General features: G+C 40.8%; 1 protein-coding gene across 6 annotated transcripts in view; it reads left to right on the top strand.

The window, feature by feature from the left end:
- USP13 (ubiquitin specific peptidase 13) overlaps positions 1–20,535 on the top strand; it is a 148,246-nt gene that overhangs the window by 117,632 nt on the left and 10,079 nt on the right. For 5 of the 6 annotated variants that reach the window (XM_074031433.1, XM_005546451.5, XM_074031434.1 and 2 more), the window contains 2 exons: positions 9,110–9,194; positions 11,408–16,756. The exons of the other annotated variant lie outside the window; for it this stretch is intronic. In XM_074031433.1, the coding sequence (XP_073887534.1) occupies positions 9,110–9,194; positions 11,408–11,501 (179 nt within the window). In that variant the 3' untranslated portion in view covers positions 11,502–16,756. Of the gene's footprint in view, positions 1–9,109; positions 9,195–11,407; positions 16,757–20,535 lie in introns of those variants that run through there. 6 annotated transcript variants of the gene reach the window in all.

The raw sequence follows: 20,535 nt of genomic DNA on the forward strand, positions 1-20,535 counted from the left end.
TTTTCTCATGAAGGCTGACAAGTCCTGGGGGCACTGGGCTGTAGGCCTGCCATGATTCAGGACTCAAAGTCTTTTAGCTGGATGGGCCCCTTGGCTCTGCTTCCTCTACGTTGGTTCCAGTCCCAGACAGGCTCTCCCTAATGGCACAAGATGGCTGCAGCACCTCCCACAACTATATCTTTCCAAGTTAAAATCTAGCCGAGTCTTGTCCCAGAGTTCTCAGCAAAGGTCCTGAGAGCCTGAGACAATGAGACTCCGTCATGTGCCCTGTCCTACTCCAAGTCACTGAGGCAGGTTGACTCAGGCCCGCGTTATGGGCCTCACTCCTAGAATCCGAGCAGGGAGACATCTTCCATCCTCTCATCCGAGCTGAGAAGGGATGGGTTGATCTCCTTCAAGCACTGGTTCAAGTGTGGTTCCAAGCGGTAGAATCAGCTTCACCTGAGAACTTCTTAGGAATTATAGGGCCCAACTTCAGACCTGCTGAGTTGGGAGCTCTGGGCGAGGCCCAGTAATCGGTGTTTTAACAGGACATCCAGGTGGTTCTGATGCAGCTGAAACTTGAGAATTACCACCTTAAAAGCAGTGTTAGGTTACTATTGCTTTAAGAAGGAGGGGCGTGGCTACTTGGGACACCGTCACACCAGGTTAACACTGAAATAATAAGGTAGGTGTTACGAAGTGGAAAAAAGTGATTATTACAAAGATAGGGATTAAAGAAGCACTTGTATCAAATTTTTCCTTTTGGGAATATGTTAATTAAAAATCACTGTTTCCATTTTTCTGAATGAGGAAGTAATGCTATTGCATGAAACGATTATTTAAATGTCATCTAATTTGTTTAAAAGGGTTAGTGCTATTAACACTTGATGAAATAGTGGCTGTCATTTACTGAATGCCTCCTCTGTGCCAGGCACTTCCTTGACCACTTTTCCTTCACTGCTTGTAGGGAGGTATTCTGATGAGGAAATGGTGACAAGCTAAGTGGTTTGCTAGTGGTAGAACCCGGTTAGAATTCAGGCCTGTCTGATTTTGAAGGCTATGCAGTTTTTCCTTTATCCCCGATTGAGTCATCTTATTTCACATTTTGTATTGGAATGGAGGCGAGAGTCTATTTTCTACCATGTTCTGCACATTTTAGGGCTAGCACCTAACTTTCTGTTGAGTTTTTTAAGACTTCAAAGCTGGAAATCAGGCCGTCACTCTGACCTATCTGGGCTTCTGCTATGTGCAAAATCATTTCTGTTTTCATGTTTCACTTAATGAGCATTTAATTTTTCTTAAGAACTCACTGATTGCCAACGTAATTAACATGTGATTAGGCTGTGATTACTCAGAACCTGCTCCGCCTCCTTCAGCCACTTTGCTGTAATGGTTTAGATGTCTCTGACGCTGCTGAGATTTTCCAGCCGGGGAGCAGAGAGACATTCATTTGCATAACGCTGGGATTTCTAAGGTGCTGAGCTGCCTGAGGAACACCACCCGGAAGAGGATCTGGAGGGCGAAAGGTACAGCTCCCCGGGAAGCTAAGCGCCAGTGGTCTGCTTGAAAGTCACGTAGACTTACTTCATGCCACTGGTGCTAATTCTCCTCCCACTTAGCGCTTGTTGCGGTTCCTAATTTTTTCCGCGGTGCTATTGAAAGTTAAGAGGCAGCCACTCTTGAGTAAACTAATTTACAGTGAAGTATAAATGATTGAGAACTATTAGACTTGGGAGGAAGTGTTTGCCTTTTGGAGCATTCGGCATTGTAACAGAGAGATTGGTAATTTTGAGCTGGCTAGGGTTGGGGGAAGCAATTTGTAGACCCTTTACAATTTTGTTGCTATCAGCTGCCTTCCAATATTACTGATTTACCTAGGTCTGTCTTCTCTTTTCGAGAATTTAGAAGTTTCTGAAAGTTCCAAATATTCCTCCCTTCCACACTGTTTTTTTCTCAGAGCGGGCAAGAGGGAAAGGGAAATCAAGCTGTGGGAGATTGAACTTGTATATTACGCTTGATGTAGTTTGGATGTTTGTCCCCTCCAAATCTCATGTTGATATGCAAACCCCAGTGTTGGAGGTGGGACCTGGTGGGAGGTATTTGGGTCATGGGAGTGGTTGCTTCATGAATACCTTGTGGGGAAAAGCATATCCCAGATAAATACCCAGATATTGGGTGCTTATAAGGCAAATGTTAGTGAGTTGGCAATTTTATTTCCCCTGCTCTGTACAGAGGGAGTTAGAGACACGCAGTGACACAGATTAATCAAGTAAAGAGCATTGGATGAGAACCCAGTTTATCTCACCAGAAGACTGCAGTGCCTCTGGGTCTGGATAGTTGTTTTAGGGAGTCTTTTGGTGTCTTTGTGTTCTGAGCACTCTCTGTAGACTAAATAATGCATCGTGCCCTGATGAGATACTACTGCTTTGTATATATTTTAGATGTTATAATGGCTTATACAAATAAATTCATTTAAAGACACTTCTGAATCCAGAGTTGCTTTTGGTCATTACACTTCTTAAAGCATAACTTTCCAAAAGGCAAGATCATGACTTTCAGGTAAGTGTAAAATGAACACATATCACAGATTTAAAAAAAACTCATTAATTAATGAGAGAATCAGTCAGATGTTATTACCGGTTTAAAAGCATTTGTGAAGCTGGGATATTTAAAGACAATTTTAAAAAGAAATGTTAGGATGAGATTGCCAGGTTAGATTTAAAATTAGTCAGTGTCTTTCAGGACCATAAATTCTTGAAATAATTATTTTACCAGTTTATATCCCAATTTATAAATCTGTACATCCTTGAGGATATGTGTTCTACTAGACAGAATTTTTTCGTGTCTTTACTAGATAAAAATCTGCAAGTTAGCAAGTAACACCACTAAGTATGAGATCTTTAATCTGTAGTGTATTAGTAGTTTTATAGTCTTTGCTGTAAGAGAATACCTGAGACTGGGTAATTTATATAAAAAACAAAGAGGTTTATTTGGCTCACAGCTCTTCAGAGTATACAAGAAGCACAGTGCTGGATCTGCTTCTGAAGAGGCCTTAGGAAGCTTTCAGTCAGCGGAAGGCAAAGGAGGAGCAGGCGTGTCACATGGTGAGGAGAGAACAAGCGAGAAAAGAAGAGGTGTCATGCTGTTTTTTTAAACAACCTCCTCTCCCATGAACTAACAGACTGAGAACTCACTCATTACCACGGGAGGGCACCAAGATATTCATGAGGGATCTACCCCCGTGACCCAAATACCTCCTACCAGGTCCCACCTCCAACACTGGGGGTAGTATTTCAACATGAGATTTGGAGGGGACAAATATCCAAACTATATCAAGTAGTAAATAGTGAGATGAACTAAGTTCATCCCTACCAGCAACATTTTTCTCTAATGAACCAGATAATAAATATTTCAGGTTTTGTGGGCCATATACATGTCTGTCTCATATTCTTCTCCCCATTCTTCTCCTTGGCAGTACAAAAGCAGGATGTGGGCCAGATTTGGCTAATGGGTCACTTGCCAATCCCTCCCCTAGATAATCTTTGGGTGGCCTTTCCTCTATATGACATTGAAAGGGTATGCTGCCTGCCTCTTTTACCTTCCAAGTTTCATAAACTTTTTTTAAACAGTCCTTTCTCAAATAACAAAATCAAAGAGTACAATTGCTGTTAGGTTGGGTAGGGATGTTAGTGGCAACATTTGATATTTAAAAATCTTCTTATTAGCAAGGTTGGGGAGATTTTCCTGGAGTTCAAAAAGGACAAGTTTTGTGGGGAGGAGGAATGTTAGTTTCAGGCACAGTTTAATTCTGTCCATTTGGAGGGACACTGTCCACTAGATGTGAGACATAGTGGTTTTGTCAATTTTGTCTAATTCTTCCAGGTACTTTGAAGGTTTTTCTGTTGAAAGTCAACATTTTTGAAATGTTAGAAATTCCTTTTTAAGTAAATAGAAAAGGCAGCTTGAGACGAGATAAGCATTTCAAAATTTTGACTTTCAACAGAAAAACTTAAATATTTCTTAGTGTGTGTTTTTTGGAGTGTGTTTTAGAGTGCTGGTTTTTTGTGTTTTTTTTTGGGAGGACATCTCTGGGAACTTAGAGAAGAATCAACAGTAGTTTCTCTCTCTGGTGAATTCACCTTGATTTTCTCTTTGGAGACAAATATAAATTGAGATTTATTACCTGTTTAATTTTTGCAAATGTGTTGAGAGAGATTCTCTTTTGTTGTTGTTTCCAGCAGGAGGTCATGAATAATGCATGGAGCAGTTGCTTATATTGATAAACATGGTTAATTTAAATAATAGGACTAAGATTTATGCTAACCTTTTAAATTTTATTTTTGTGGTTCTGAGTATGTACATGAGTTATTTTTAAACAAAGAGAGGAAAATGCTTTTGGGGGGGCTTAGTGACATGTTTGGATATATTGGGGTGTATGGATTTGTCCTTTGTGTCTGTCTGGTCAACCCATTGGCTGTGTTGGTATCTATGCTGTGTTTCATTGATGTGACCCTGTCTTATGGTGAGAAGTGCTCAGGAAACACTCTGTTGAATTGTTGAAGCCATTGTTTTGCAGGACATCCTTGTGGGGAAAAGCCTTGATTGGGGTATTGTATCCTCTCTCTCTCTTTTTTTTTTTTTTGAGACAGGGTCTCACTCTATCGCCCAGGCTGGAGTACAGTGGTGTGATCTGGGCTCACTGCAGCCTTGACTCCCTGGGCTCAAGCAATTCTCCCACCTCTGTCTCCAGAGTAGCTGTGACTACAGGTGCACACCACCATGCCTGGCTAATTTTTTTTGTATTTGTAGAGATGGGGTTTTGCCCTGTTGCCTAGGCTGGTCTCAAACTCCTGAGCACAAGCAATCTACCCATCTTGGCCTCCCAAAGTGCTGAGATTACAGGCGTTTGCCACCATGCCTGGCCTGTATCCTCTCTTCATTTCATGAAAATTCTTAGAGAGCAGCCACATTTTTGGGAGAGCAGCACTCTATCTCTTAAATTGAAGATTAGGAATATGATATAGAATTAGTCCAAAAGGGCTTAAAAAGCCAACAGGGGCCAAGAAACACAAGGATCTCAGTTCACTCGCTTTCTTGCTTACACAGGGAGGTAAAGGTGGGTTCTTAGTGTGGGAGACAGAACCGGAGGACAGACAAGGGTAAGGTGCCTGGGTCACTGTTTCAAAAAATAAATACCAGGCAAAATGATTATCATTTTCAACTGTTTTTGCCTGGCTTCTGATTTCAGACCTGGGATTCTTTTCTTTTTTTTTTCAGTTGATGTGATAGCTAGCAACAGAAATTCAGTTAATTATGGGAAAGGCAATCTTCTCTGATTCATTTCTGATTAAATAATTATTTCACCAGTTTATACCCCAATTTATGCTTTGGTAAGAGGTTTACAAAAATATATACTCTATAAGAAGATATAAAAACAAGTGAGGAAATGAAGTGAAAGGAGTCATTCCTTCATTCACTCATTTATTTATACATTTAACAGATACTTATTGAGTACCTACAGTGTGCAAAGCACTGTTCTCTGTTCCTGGAATATTTCAGTAAACAAAGCAAACTCCCTGTCCTTATGGAGCCTATTCTAGCCTGGGGTAAAAGGTGATAGACAATAAATACATGCACAAGTAAGAATGTGACATAGCAGCTGGGCATGGTGGCTCACACCTGTAATCCCAGCATTTTGGGAGGCCAAAGTGGGTGGATTACCTGAGGTCAGGCATTTGAGACCAGCCTGGCCAACGTGGCGAAACCCCATCTCTACTAAAAATACAAAAAAATTAGCCAGGCATAGTGGTACGTGCCTGTAGTCCCAGCTATTTGGGAGGTTGAGGCAGGAGAATCGTTTGATTCCGGGAGGCAGAGGTTGCAGTGAGCCAAGATCACGCCATTGCATTCCAGCCTGGGTAACAAGGGCGAAACTCCGTCTCAAAAAAAAAAAAAAAAAAAAAGAATGCAACATAGTAGGTGTTACTTTCTGCGGTATGGACAGGAAAGCAGGATAAGGGAAACGGGAGCAACAGGAGTGAGGGCAGGGGTGGAAGGAGAGTTACTGTTTATAAGGAAGGTTCAGGAAGGCCTCTCTGATGAGGTGACATTTGGACCTGAGATCTCAATGAAGTGACGAGTGAGTCACATGACATCTGAAAAAAGAGAGTTTCAGAAAGAAAGAGCAGTAGGTACAGTAGGTATAAAGGCTTGAAGGTTTAAAGCTTGAAGGACAGGTCTTGCCAAGCATGTTTGAGGAGCAGCCAGGAGGCCAAGGTAGCTGGAGCAGAATAAGGGGGATGAGGGGAGGAGGTAAGGGGATTTCATAGGCCTCTGCAAGAGTGAGATTTTACTCAGAGATACAGGGAGCCACTGGAGGGTGTTGGGGGCAGAGTAATGACCACAATTTGACTTCCATTAAAAAAAAAAGACTAATGGGCCTGGCGTGGTGGCTCATGCCTGCAATTCCAGCACTTTGGGAGACCGAGATGGGCAGATCATGAGGTCAGGAGACCGAGACCATCCTGGCTAACATGATGAAACCCTGTTTCTACTGAAAATACAAAAAAATTAGCCGGACACAGTGGCACATGCCTGTAATCCCACTTGGGAGGCTGAGGTAGGAGAATCGCTTGAAGCCAGGAGACGGAGGTTGCAGTGAGCCGAGATCGCGCCACTGCACTCCAGACTGAGTGACAGAGTGAGACTCCATGTCAAACAACAACAACAACAGAAAAAGAGAACAACAGAGTGCAGCCAGAAAGGCAGCCGCCCCCTCGCACGTTCATGGGGAACCTGGTGCTAAACCATTGGTAGACGACCTGCTTCTGGGTTGGGGTTTTCTATGTAGCAGAGCAGCTCCCTCTCTGCAATCTATTGAAAGTCAGCCCTTGACATAAGGGTTTGAAAAAAAAAAGAAAAAAGAAAGAAAGAAAGAAAGAGAGAGAGAAAGAGAGACAGAAAGAAAGAAAGAAAAGAGAAAGAAAGAAAAAGAAAGAAAGGAAAGAAAGAAAGAAAGAAAAAGAAAGAAAGAAAGAAAGAAAGAAAGAAAGAAAGAAAGAAAGAAAGAAAGAAAGAAAGAAAGAAAGAAGGAAAGAAGGAAAGAAAGAAAGAAAGAGAAAGAAAGAAAACCACTCTGGCAACTATGGTGAGAATAGTTGGTGGGGGAAAGGGAGGAAGCAGGGAGTCCAATTAAGAGGCCATTGTAATAATTCAGATAAGATATGATGGTGACTTGGATGGGGAGTTACAAGTGGAGATTGTATGAAGCCTTTGGATTCTGGATACAGGATTTGCTGATGGATCGGACTTCATCTTGCTGATAAAGAGTGTGAGAGAGAAGGCAAGATTTTGTCCTGAGTTACTGGAAGAATGGAATTGCCATTGACTGAGATAGATAAGGCTGAGGGGAGAATGATCAGCAAACTAGGAATGGAAGTGATCTTTCTCAACCTGATAAAATGTATCTACAAAAACCCCACAGTTCACCTTATACTTAATGTGAAAGACTGAATGCTTTCCTCCTACGATTAGGAAGAAGATAAAGATGCCCCTCTTGACACTTCTGTTTAACATTGTACAGGAGGTTCTAGCCATTGCAATTAGGCAAGAAAAAGAAGTAAAAGTTATCTGGATTATCAAGAAAGAAGTAAAACTGTCTCTATTTGCAGATGACATGATCTTATATATAGAAAGTCCACAGGAATCGACTACAAAACAATTAGAACTAACAAATGAGTTCACCAAGGTTGCAGGAAACAAGATCAGTATACAAAATTCAATTCTATTTCTATACACTAACAATGAACATTCCAGAAATGAAATTAAGAAAACAATATCATTTACTGCCATAAGACTACATGACATCAGCCACAGAGAGTGAGAGAGAGAGAGAGAAAGAGAGTCTGGGTAGAGGGGGGAAGAAGAAGGTTTGAACCCCAGATCACCAAAATTCAAAGGTCAGGGAGATGAAGGGAAGCAGTAAGGCGGTAAGGCAGCTGGACAACCAAGAGAGTCATGTCCTGGAGGCAAGTATTTGAGAACAGAGGAGGTGATCAACAGTATGTGATGCTGCTGAAGAGTGAGTAAGATGAGGACTGGGGATTGACAACTGAGTAAGTTGAATGAGCCTGAGTGAAAAGCAAGAGAGAAAGAATGAGAGACAGAGGAGTAGGAGAAAAGCTCTGTCCAGAACCAATACTTTTTTTGGAAAATGTAGTAAAAGTGGAGCACTAGCAAAATCAATATGCAAGCCCATTTTTTTCCTTATTAAATTCAGTGGACATGCATTTTACTCTCAATTACTCTAAAGTCTTGTAAATGTGCACTCTCAGTTTCCATACTATCTCATTGTAGTCTGTAACAGTTTGCTGAGTGGACTGGTACTTGTCCATGGAAGCCACTTTGGCAACATGAGCTAAAATGGATTCAACATGGATATCATAGAGTTCTGGGCCTGATTTTGCAGGAGGTACTTGTTAGAGAATAAACATTGGTCTCACTGTCTCAGAGGCCATATATCTCCTTGTTCAGAAAGCATGAAGCCTGAAGTTTGGTCCCACATAAGTTATAATCATGAGCAAGTGAAAAATCCTGCACAAAGCATTATCCTCTTCTATAAATGATAACAGCTATCTGCTCTCTTCCTCATAATTTTGACATTTGTGTGGTATTTTAGTCTGACTTGCTCATTTAAGTTTTATACAACCCTGCAAAGTGGGTGGACTTTTTTTTAATCCCCATAAAGAAACAGGCTCAGAAAGAGGAAACAACTTGTCCGCCCTCATGCTATTTGGAAGCGATAGAGCCAGGACTACCCTTTTAGATCCACCCATAAGCTTGCCACCAGACCGGGTTGTGGGATTTTTAAAAATCGCTTTCCACATTTGAATTTAACATCAGCTGTGCTTTGATAATTTATGTCCTATTTTTGTGATCACAAATTTGCAGGTTGAATTTAGTGTCACTCTGAGTATGTGTGAGTTGTCAACATAGCAAGATAAATAGACCTTGTCTTTCAAATCTAAACAGTTGGTGGATTATACTATTGTTGGTTTTAAATTCTAACCAGAAGTGCTCTTCATTCTGAAAATGCTGCCTTGTAACTGAGTTGTTTCCTCTTTCACAGCATATGAGCTATTTGCATTCATCAGTCACATGGGAACATCCACAATGAGTGGTCATTATATTTGCCATATCAAAAAGGAAGGAAGGTGAGTCATTTTTAGAAGGTAAATGATAGCTATGATTTATTGAGTACCTACTAGATGCCAGGCACTCTCCTAGGACATTGTATGTTATCTCATTTGGTTCTCACATTGGTCTTGTAAAGGGTACATTGTTAATGCCCTTTTACACATCAAGACACTGAGACTCAGGGAGGCTGAATAGCTTGACCTTAGCTAGTAAGTAGCTATGTCAGAGCTGGTATTCAAAGCCACTTTCAACTATCATACCAAGGTGACTTACTTCCCAAAATAAAGATGCATCCTGCAGCAGAATGTATGCTGTAATTGGAACCTCCCTAGGATTGCCATATTTAGCCAACAAAATGAAACAAGATAAGAAAAACCAGGATGCCCTATTAAATTTGAATTTCAGATAAATAATGAATAATTTTTTAGTATAAATAAATTTCAAGTATTCTATGTCCCAAATATTATATGGGGCATGCTTATACTGAAATTAATTATTGCTTACCTGATACTCAGATGTAACTGGGTAACCTGTGTCTTATCTGGCAGCTCTAAACCTTCAGTGCATTGCCTTACTACAACCTTACAGTTGGCTTCTCAGCCTTCTTAAGTAGAATTGTTAAGTGTATGGTGAACCGGGAATGAGACAGTTGTGGAATGAAAGACTGCTGCTTTCCTCAGAACCTTCTCCCTGGGCTGGATCCCTACAGGCCCCACTGGTGCCCTTCCTGCAGCTCCGTACTGAGTGGCCTGTGGGTTGGCACTTCTGCTTGAGGGCAGTGCTCAGGCCATGTGGATGCTGGAGAAATGCCTGAGTGTGGCCTCTTGCTCCATGGCTCCCACTGCAGGACTGGCCATTTCCCACCTGGACTCCATTGTGTTCTTTTGTGGTGTGTCTTTTAGTTTTGTCTTCTTGACTTGATTGATAATATAGTTGAGCACAGCAATTTATCTTTTTTTTTTTGAGATGGAGTTTCACTCTGCCCAGGCTGGAGTGCAATGGCACAATCTCAGCTCATTACAACCTGCACCTCCCAAATTCAAGCGATTCTCCTGCCTCAGCCTCCCAAGTAGCTGGGATTACAGGCATGCGCCATCATGTCCGGCTAGTTTTGTATTTTTAGTAGAGATGGGGTTTCACCATGTTGGTCAGGCTGGTCCCGAACTCCTGACCTCAGGTGATCCACCCGCCTTGGTCTCCCAAAGTGCTGAGATTACAGTTGTGAGCCACCGTGCCCGGTTGGGATTTAATCTTTGTCGTGAATTCTTTTTATTACAAACACAATAGCTCTTTTAAAAACACTTTATGGAATGAAGTCAAAGAAAATAAAGTAAAAATTCTTTTTAAAAGAAAAATAGCTTAATTATAATTTTTAAAGCAATAAAATTCATTGTAAATAACTTATAAATATAAAAATATACAAAGAATATGTACTCTGGAAGCCTAACAATAACCATTGTCTACATTTTGATATATTTTTCTTTGTTGTATTGGCTCATTGGAAGAAAGTGTATATATGTCTATATGCACACATATTACATATAAATATGCACATGTATTTACAACTTAACTAAAAGCTTAAAATATGTGCAGAGTACATACAATTTTTTACCTGTGTTTTCCCATTTCATATTATATCATGATTATTTTCTCACTTTGACAAATATTCTTTGAATAAATTTTAATAGTTCTCTAATAGTTCACTGCGTGGATTTTTTTAAAATTCTGGTTTTAAGCTAGTTTTATACCTAAGACTGAAATAAGCATTGTTGTACATAATTCTTTCACTCAATTTCTCAGGCTATGTATGGATTTCTATAAAGGGAGTTATGGGATCAAAGGTTAAAATGTTTGGAGGCTCCAGATACATTTTAGTAACTACTTTTTGATTGAGCTTAAGAATCAAAAAGTAGTTGTAGCTGGGTATAATGGCGTGTGCCTGTGTTCCTAGCTACTCCGGAGGCTGATGCAAGAGGATCCCTTGAGCCCAGGAGTTTGAAGCTTCAGATTGTGCTACCATACAGCCTAAGGAACAGAATGAGGTCTCTTAAAAAAAAAAAAGCGGTTGTAATTCCCTACCAGCATTCTGTTCCTTTTTATACAACGAACTTGAGTATAGTATATTAAAACATCATGGTTAAGTATTGTGTGCCATATGGTTTAGTAACTTCTCTCTGTAAAGTTTCCTGGAACTGACTGAAATCCATCAAATGCTTCTGTCTTGTTTCAGATGGGTGATTTACAATGACCACAAAGTTTGTGCCTCAGAAAGGCCCCCTAAAGACCTGGGCTACATGTACTTTTACCACAGGATACCAAGCTAAACCTCAAACATAAAAGTTGGCAAGAAGAAGCCATACGCCTTTTTAATTTGCCAAAAAAAAAAAAAAAAAAAAAAAGAAGAAGAAGAAGAAGAAGTTGAAACAACCAGACATGAAGGAATACATGTGGTATTTATAGTTTATTTAAAGAGCACGATCAGTTGACACCTTCTGAAATAGAACTGGGAAGAAATTTCTATTAGTGATGATACACTGTTATATTGTAGATAGTTTTTATAAATGTTCAAAAAGAGGATGATATTTAAAAACAAAAAAGTATTCATATTGCTGGTGGAGGATCTGCCATCAGCACATCAGAAATGGAGATGTGCCCCCAGCCCTCTATTTTGCTTTGGGGGTCAGTGGTAGTGGCCTCCGGAGAAACCAAATAATGTGGCCAGTGGTGTGGCCTTACCCACAGCAAATGAAAAGCCCACTTGTGTTTCATATAGAAAATCAGCAATTGGAGGGGCTTTATTTGTGACATATTTTTTTCATGACATACAGTAGTTTCTGATGTATCCATGTAGATACTATGCTCTGTCCATAATAGAGCCTCTGCAATGAAAGATATTTTTAATTTAAGTCGTATCAAAATTCATAATATGATTGTGTGAATGTGTGTGAGAGTGACTGAGAGTGTGAGACTTACTAGAAAAGGGAGTCTACTAGAAAATCTGTGACAAGTTGGTTTTTAAAGGCTGAACAGTTGGTATTAAGCATATCTGAAAAAAGCAAGTAAATATTTTCACAAAACTATGACTCAGGAACCTTCGAGAAGATTAGTTCCCCACTTAGATTTTAAGGAGTAAAAAAAAGGGCTGAGTTATGCCTTTAAGTGCTGTCAAGAATTCACTTGGGTTTGGGACATTTGCTGGTGTAATGCTAGATGCCCACAGCAGCATAATATTGTACTTTGTCAAAGGTAGGTAAATTCTCTGTTTCTCAGCAGCCCCTTTCCCCAAAAGGTATGGTGTTTATTTTTAGTTAAAATAGCTAATCTCTTTTTACCATCTCACATGATAACTCTTTGGAGTCATGTCACGTGCCCCAAATTTGTCTGTGATTTTCCTGTCTCTGAGCTCTTTATCTGCCTCCATTTCCTGTTTTTCTGGGGCCGTAGTCTCATCTCTGCCCTTTTTTGGTTTATCACCTTCTGACTTGTCTTTACTGCTTATCTGATGTGACCGACAGTGTGATCTTGGACACTCTAAGGATTTTAGATGCAAAGAAATTTTATATAGACTATCCTTTTCATTTTGGTTATTTCGGCATTTTAGTTGCAACCTGGGATTAGATTAGAGTTTCCAATGTGATGAAAAGTGGAATGATAGCATTCTGTAATTTCTATAATTTTCCTACTGGTCTGTACCAAATTCTAGAGTCTCTGGAGTTGCTATTTCAGATTATTCGGTCAAATGAAAAAGGATTTATTGCTGCCTGTTTAACATGTATTTGTTTGGTTGAAAGGGTCTTTTTAGAAACTGTAGGAAAATAAACAGAACAACCAGGTGAAATAAAGCACAGACATTGGATTAGGATGTAGTGAGTTGTGAGCAATCAGGATTCTGGGTATGTTGGGGGGCCCTGTCTCATAGGTGATCCTTTGGTGCCATGTGAGCGAGGGACATGGTGTCTGAGGTCCATGGCCTGGAGACCTGGGTGCTTCTCCTAGTTGGCTGTGGACCTTGGGCAAGTCCTTCATCCTTCTTGTGCCTCACTGTCCTCATCTGAACAATGGTGTGATGACACCTGCCCTTCTTTCCAATCATGCTTTGAGATACAGTGAGATTGGTTACAGTGAACTTTCAATGAGTAGAATGTGGTGTGCCGTGGTGGGTCATAGTAGACTGCCTTTTCTCCTCTGATGTTTTCCTCAATTTGGGAAAAAATGACATTGGCAGAAGGAGGGAGCTCACGGTGCAGTACTTTTCTACTAAAGTGTGCCCACTGGTGTCACCTCCTAATGTTGACTTGGATTTCCTAAAGCAGTCCCACTCTGTTATGAGAGTCACTGACTCCCGTGGACATCCCCACACTAAGCAGCCTTACAAAATCCAGTCCCCTTAGGGCAGAGGGAGTGTCATAGAATAATAACTCCAAACCCGCATCAAAAATGGCTTGTTTTCAGCGATGTTATAAAGCAAAGACCTGTTTTTTGGAATTGGGGGTGACCGAGGGGTTTGGATTGAAATGTGGATAAAGACAGCATGTGTATTTTGAATAAAATAAAAATTTTGTAATAAAACTTTGAAAAATCAGTGGTGTAAAATCAATATTTAAGACTATAGGCTATAAATCGTTTGATTTCATTAACTAGCCCTTTTGATGCCTAGACATATTGTAAGAAATTCTGCTATGGCTGCCTTTTCTTCTGCCTCACAACACAAAGGGCTATTTCTACAAGGCAAAGTTTTGTATATGTGCTATTCTTTACTTCAGATTGAGAGCTGGGAAAAGCTGGAGTAAATAATGGGTTTCTTACTTGCTTAAAAACGTATTTATATGTGTATCTCAATATATACAAGGCAGGTTCCCCTATAAAAGTCTGGAATGTACTGCTTAATTTTACACTTGTGTAGACACAATTACTTGTGAGTGAAAAGTGGAATAACGTGTGGATTGTGTCAACTCATTATCAGTCTGTTAGGAGTCCTCTATGTGAGGCATGGTGGTCTAATTGTGAAATTCTCACTGTATATGGGTGTCTGTGTGAAAGACAGCACTTTCTTCCTGTAAATATCTTTTGATGTTCATTTGTGTAGAATTCCAATGAATGTGTCCTTGGAAAAGGTAATGTATCAAAGTTTTTATTTTGCCAGTTGATCTAAATTCCCATATAACCAATCAGAAATCCAGTTTGGTTCAGATTGGGATTTTCTAGTAAAGGAAAAAAAAAAGTATGCAGAAAAGACTTTGGAAGAATCACGTGTTAGTGACCCTTTACATCAACGTTGCTTCAGTATTTTGGAATTGACTAGGCTGCTTTCTCCTACCTACAAGAGAATGTGCCTAACATTTCCCAGTGGTTACTTTGGGCCATAGGAAGTCCAATGGGGATAGCTCGAGCCTCTTGCTCCCTGAGTCATTTATTCCCTTTACCTGAACCAGAGCCTTACCTGCAATTCATAGTGAGAGTACCTGGGTCTGGATCCTGACTCCACTCTAAGTGAGGTGGTACTGAATCACTGTACCTCTCTGGGCCTTTTTGTTTGAAACAAGTGGGTTAGGCTAGATTAGCTCAGAAGTCCTCTCGTGCCCTAATGTTTTATTTTTATTTTCCTGTGGTTACCACTAGAGTCTGACAATGTGAAATATGAGGGATCACTTAGAGGTTTGGATGTTGTATTTTTGCATTGTTACAGCTTATACTCCCCAGTTGAGGACCTGTGTTATTGTTAGTGCCCCTGACACCCCTCTGTATTCCTACTCCACTTATCTATACTTTTTTGGGTAGTCATCCCACTTTTTTTTTTTTTTTTTTTTTTTTTTGAGACAGAGTCTCTCTCTGTTGCCCAGGCTGGAGTTCAGTGGTGCAATCTCAGCTCACTGCAACCTCTGCCTCCCAGGTTCAAGTGGTTCTCCTGCCTCAGCTTCCCAAGTAGCCGGGATTACTTGTGCACGCCACTAAGCCTGGCTAATTTTTCTACTTTTAGTAGAGACAGGGTTTTGCCATGTTGGCCAGGCTGGTCTTGAACTCTTGACCTCAACCTGCCTCAGCCTCTCAAAGTGCTGGGATTACACGCATGAGCTGCCGCGTCCGGCCCCACTTTTTTCTACTCTTGAAACAAACAACTTTCCAGTCCATGAGGTACTTTGGCTCCATCCCCCTCAAAAACAAAACAAAAATCCATTTAAAATGTCCTCCTAGAAAAGCCTCAGAACTGCCTTCAACTAAATCTGTCACCTTTATAGAATATTTTAAAATTCTAGAAGAGGATGGGAAACAACATTTTAATTCAGTTAGAGCTATGATCCCCAAATAAGTGCTGACACAATTGTCTCCCACAGAAAGGCCGTCTTTGTCATCTTGTAGGCATCACTGTTGCTAAATCACATCAGTACAGGCCTTCTGTGGGGAGGTGGCAGGGGGCAGGGGCAGGAGCAGGGGATGGGATTAGATAAAGTGTGATAATATCCTTACTTTAGATTTAAAAAAAATCCTAGGCTATACAACAAGGTTCTGTACTCTTGAGTTGGTGTCTGAGATCACCAGCGCAGTGTCACAGAGATTTTCCACTCCGTAAATGACTCTAAAAGAGTTTGCATAAGACTCTGTAGGCCTGTGCTATTCAATGTGGCAGTCAATAGCCATATGTGACGATGACTACTCAAAATTTGGCTTGTTCAAATCGAGACTGTGCTGTATACATAAAATACACATCAGATTTTCAAGGCTTGGTACCAAAAAGGAATTTAAAGTATTTCATATTGATAACATGCTGAAATGACATTATTTTTGATGTATTAGGTAAAATATTAACAATGTAATATATATTATTAAAATTCTTTTCACCCATTTTTATCTTTAAAAAAATGTATCCCCTAAAGAATTTAAAATTAGATATCTGGATAACGTTATACTTCTATTGGACAGCCCCACTCTAGACTTACATGGTGTGAGGTAGGCAGTGAAATCTGTAAATAGGAAAGGCAATTCTGCAAAGCATCTAAATAAACAGAAACAACACAAATATGTTTGCTGGAGTCAGGAGCACTATGAGGCACCGAACATCTCCTAGAAAGCAGATTTTTTTTTTTCTGCCGAAAAACCAGTATATATGTATGATCCCAATTAAAAGACAAAAGCAAATGAGGCCAAACTGCCTGTCTTCAGCTTTGCCTGGGAGCTGCTGCCTTTGCACCTTTGCTAGCATCTTCTAGATGCCAAAGATATTAGCCACATGAGGGTGTTGGGCATATTCGTTTCATTGTAGGCAAAATTGTCTTGTGGTTTCCCCTCCCCAGGTATTGTTGAGTCTGTTCAAAGCTGAGTGTGTTGAAACACTGCACAAATCCTGCCACTCTCAATGTGCCGCTTGTCTTAGCCTTAGCAGAGGCTGAGTCTGTTCCTGTGCCTACCTGTCCAGCAGGTTTTGATGTTGGCTCCTGAAAGAGTTTGTATTTATTTGATTTTGCACTAGTCACAGTTGTTGTTAAACTATATCAAATGTTTTGGGAGAGTATTTGCCTGTGATGGAAAGAGAGATGGATGATTTATTGCTTCAGTTGTTTTAAATTAAAAGCTATTCTCACAATCTGAGGCCCTTTATGGCTCTTATTTTCTTTAATTTTGAAAAATGCCAAGTAAACGGATTCTGCCATTGATTGTTTTCATCTGTCAGTGGAACAGGTAACTTGAGACAATGACTAATCTTATTTCTTTTTAGGGGTTCTTGGCGTTACCAGGCAGCCATCACAGTGGACCCTCAGTGATGGCGCATTGTTACCTCTGTGGAGGAGGGAGGATTTGGGGCAGGGCAGAGTCTCCTGCCTTGGACTTTATCTGCTGGGTGTCACGTCACAAATCTTTCTCTTGTTCCCCTGGATCTTGGTTTGCTGATGGCCCCCTTAACACAGATAAAAGCAGAGTGGGCACAAGCTATGTCCAGAGACTTAGGCACTTCTATGACACTGTGTCTCTAAGGTGTATGAGTTCTCTATTGCTGCTGTGACAAATTACCATGAACTCAGTGGCTTAAAATAATAAATGTATTACTATGCATATGGTCTTACGGGGCTAAAATCAAGGAGTTGGTAGGGAAGCCGTAAGGGAGAATCAATTCCTGCTTTTTCTAGCTTCTAGAGCCTGCTCATATTCCTGGGCTCGTGGTTTCCTCACAGCATTGGCAACATTGCAGCCCCTGCTTCCGTTGTCACATCTCCCGTGGCTGACTTACTTCCCTCTTATAAAGACCTTTGTGGGCCAGGCCTGGTGGCTCACACCTGTAATCCCAGCACTTTGGGAGGCCAAGCCGGGTGGATCACTTGAGACCAGGAGCTCAAGACCAGCCTGGCCAACATGGCAAAGCCCCACCTCTACTAAAAATATAAAAATTAGTCAGGCATGGTGGTGCACGCCTGTAATCCCAGCTACTTGGGAGGCTAAGGCAGGAGAATCACTTGAACCCAGGAGGCTGAGGCTGCAGTGAGCTCAGATGGCACCACTGCACTCCAGACTGGGCAAGAGAGTGAGATTCCATCTTAAAAAAACAAAAAGCAAAAAAACCCCTTGTGATTACATTGATCTCACCCAGATAATCTAGAATATTCTTCTCAAGATCCTTAATGTAATCACATCTGCAAAGTTGCTGTTGCCATGTAAAGTAACACATTCACAGGTTTTGAGTATTAGCATGTGGACATCTTCGCTGAGGTATTATTTTGCCTACCATATAGGATATGTTAATCAGTGCTTAAAAATCCATTTGATGCTCAAATTTTTTAGAAGAATGAACCTATATATTTAAAAATCCAAGTAAAGGACCAGCTTCAGTGTTCTGCCATATGTTTTGGTGAGGGGAATAAAACAATGAGGGAATGATTGGATTGTGAAGAATTATTTGCCACCAGAGAATGTTTTTGGGACAATGTTTGCAAGCCCCCTTCAACTCACATCCATTTGCTATATCTCTTCATGCCTAATGGGGGAGTTTACCAGTGTGAATATGCACTGTTGAATTTTTAGTCCTGCTTTTCAAATGCTGTTGGTGACAAACTTCAGTTGTAGTGGGAAATTTAATAGGAAACAGTGAGCCATTCTCATCCCTCATGCAACCAGTCATTTAAAAATCAACTAGGAAAAGTCTTTCAGTGTGGTAAAGAGGCAGGGTGGTATAATTGCAAGAGTGGAGGCGTACAGACTTGAAGTCAAATCCTGTTTCCAACACAGACTAGCTGTGTGACTTTGGTAAACACATAATTCCCTGAGATTCAGTCTTTTCATCTGTGTAGTGGGCATAATCCTGAGGTGAGTTACATAAAGCATATGACAATCTGGTGAACACAGGGCATTTTTATATCACCATTTTCACCCATTTAGCATTGGTTCTATGGAGGTTTTGACCCTTTGTTTTAATGTAAAAGATTTTTTTAAATATCAGAATTATACCAACATTGATGACTTTTTTCCAAGAGTATTTTTCTGGAGATAATTTCATTAAGTCAGTTAATTTTGTTAATTTAAGTAGCATGGTTCATCATTCAATAAATAATAAACATCTACTATGTGCTATGTATTTTTTTCTTAGAATATATCAGTAAATAAAGACAATATTCCTGCCCTTGTTGAGTCTTATATTTTGGCAAGGAGAGACAGATAGTAAACATAAAAAATAAGTAGATTCTATAACAAGAGGTACTAAGTGCTATGGAAAAAAGAAAACATACAGGAGAGGTGAGGATACAGATTGCAGTATAAATAGAGTACTTAGGAAACAAATCATCTGGAGGTGAGATTTGAACTAAGACTTGAAGGAAATGAAGGAGTCATCCTAGGGGATATTTGGGGAAAGAATATGCTTGTCAGAGTAATTAGCTGGTGCAAAGGCCCCACAGTGGGGGCATGTCTATGTCAGAGGAGCATCAAAAGGATCAGTATGGCTCAAAAGAAGGGAGTTGGGGGGAGAGTAATGGGAGAGGAGGTCAGAGAGGGGCCAGATTGCCTGGACCTGGGAGGCTTTGGGAAGGGCTTGACTCTAGAGTGCAATGGTGAGCCATTATAGGGCCTTTTGCAGAGCAATGACCCAATCTGACTGAAGTTTCATAAATTCTTTGTTAAGACTAGATGGTAGGAAGGCAAGGATAAAGGTGGGGGCTCCTGTGGTCAGCAAGGTGGGAGGATGATGGCTCAAACGGGGGGGAGCAGTGAAGCTAGTGAGAATGGTCGGATTTGGGATACATTTGAAGGTAAGACCCACAGGATTCCCTGATGCATAGGATGTAGGGTATGGGGGAATTGAGAGTGGTTAAAGCTAACCCCAAAGTTTTTATCCTGAGGAACTGAAGAGTGTAGTTACGATCAACTAAGATAGGGAAGGCTTAGTGGGATTGGGGTGGTAATGGTGGAGAAAGATGACTGGGAGTCCAGTTTAAGATGTGTTAAGTTTGAAACACCTAGTAGAATTCCATGGTTGATGTTGAGTAGGAAGCTGGATATCCAACTTGATTTTGGGAGAGAGTTCTGGACTAAAGATAGAAATCTGGGACTTGTTGGCATCTAGATGCTATTTGAAACAGTGGGCCTGGGTACAATCACCAATGGAGGAAGACAAGAAATAGAAGTCCAGGGACTGAACCCCGGGGGATTTCCACCCAAGAAATCAGGGAGAGGACAAGCCAACAAATGAGACTGAGAGGTATGACCGTCAAGGTGGAGGAAAGCCAAGAGCATGGTGCCTGGAGTGAAAGCCAAGGAGGTATCTTAATGAGTCGAGAGTGATCAGCTTTCCAATAACCATTATAGGGTATGTAAGCTGAGGACTGAGAATCAAGGTCCTGGGTGATCTCTGTGGGAACATATTTGGAAGCACAGTGAAAGGAATGGGTTGAAGAGAGAATGGGAGAAAGGGAATTGCAGATAATGAATGCAGCCAACTCTTTGAGGAGTTTTACCACTATGGGAAGCAAAGATGGGAGTGGTGGCTGATGGGAAATGGGGTGACGTCAAGAGAAGGTTTTTGTTTTTAAATGTGAGAAACAAGATGGTCAAATAGAAATCGAAATATTAAGGATGCGAAAGAGAGATAGAAGATGTCCTTGAGCTGATCTGATGTCCTTGAGCAGGGAAAAGATGATGGGATCTGGTGCCAAAGTGGGGAGCTGATTTAGGCAAGGACATAGAAAGACCATGACAATAGTAGGAAGGCAGAGACCAGGAGTGCAGCTGCTGGTGGTGAGGAGGCACGGTGCTGAGAGAGTCTGACAGTTCTCTTTTGCCTGCTTTATTTTCTCAGGAAAACAGGAAGCAAATTCATCAGTTGAGAGTGAGGATGGGGGAATTTAGGGATTTGAGGAGAGAGAAGAAGGTGTGAAATAG

Source organism: Macaca fascicularis, chromosome 2 (assembly GCF_037993035.2).
Source record: "Macaca fascicularis isolate 582-1 chromosome 2, T2T-MFA8v1.1".
Lineage (NCBI taxonomy): Eukaryota > Metazoa > Chordata > Mammalia > Primates > Cercopithecidae > Macaca > Macaca fascicularis.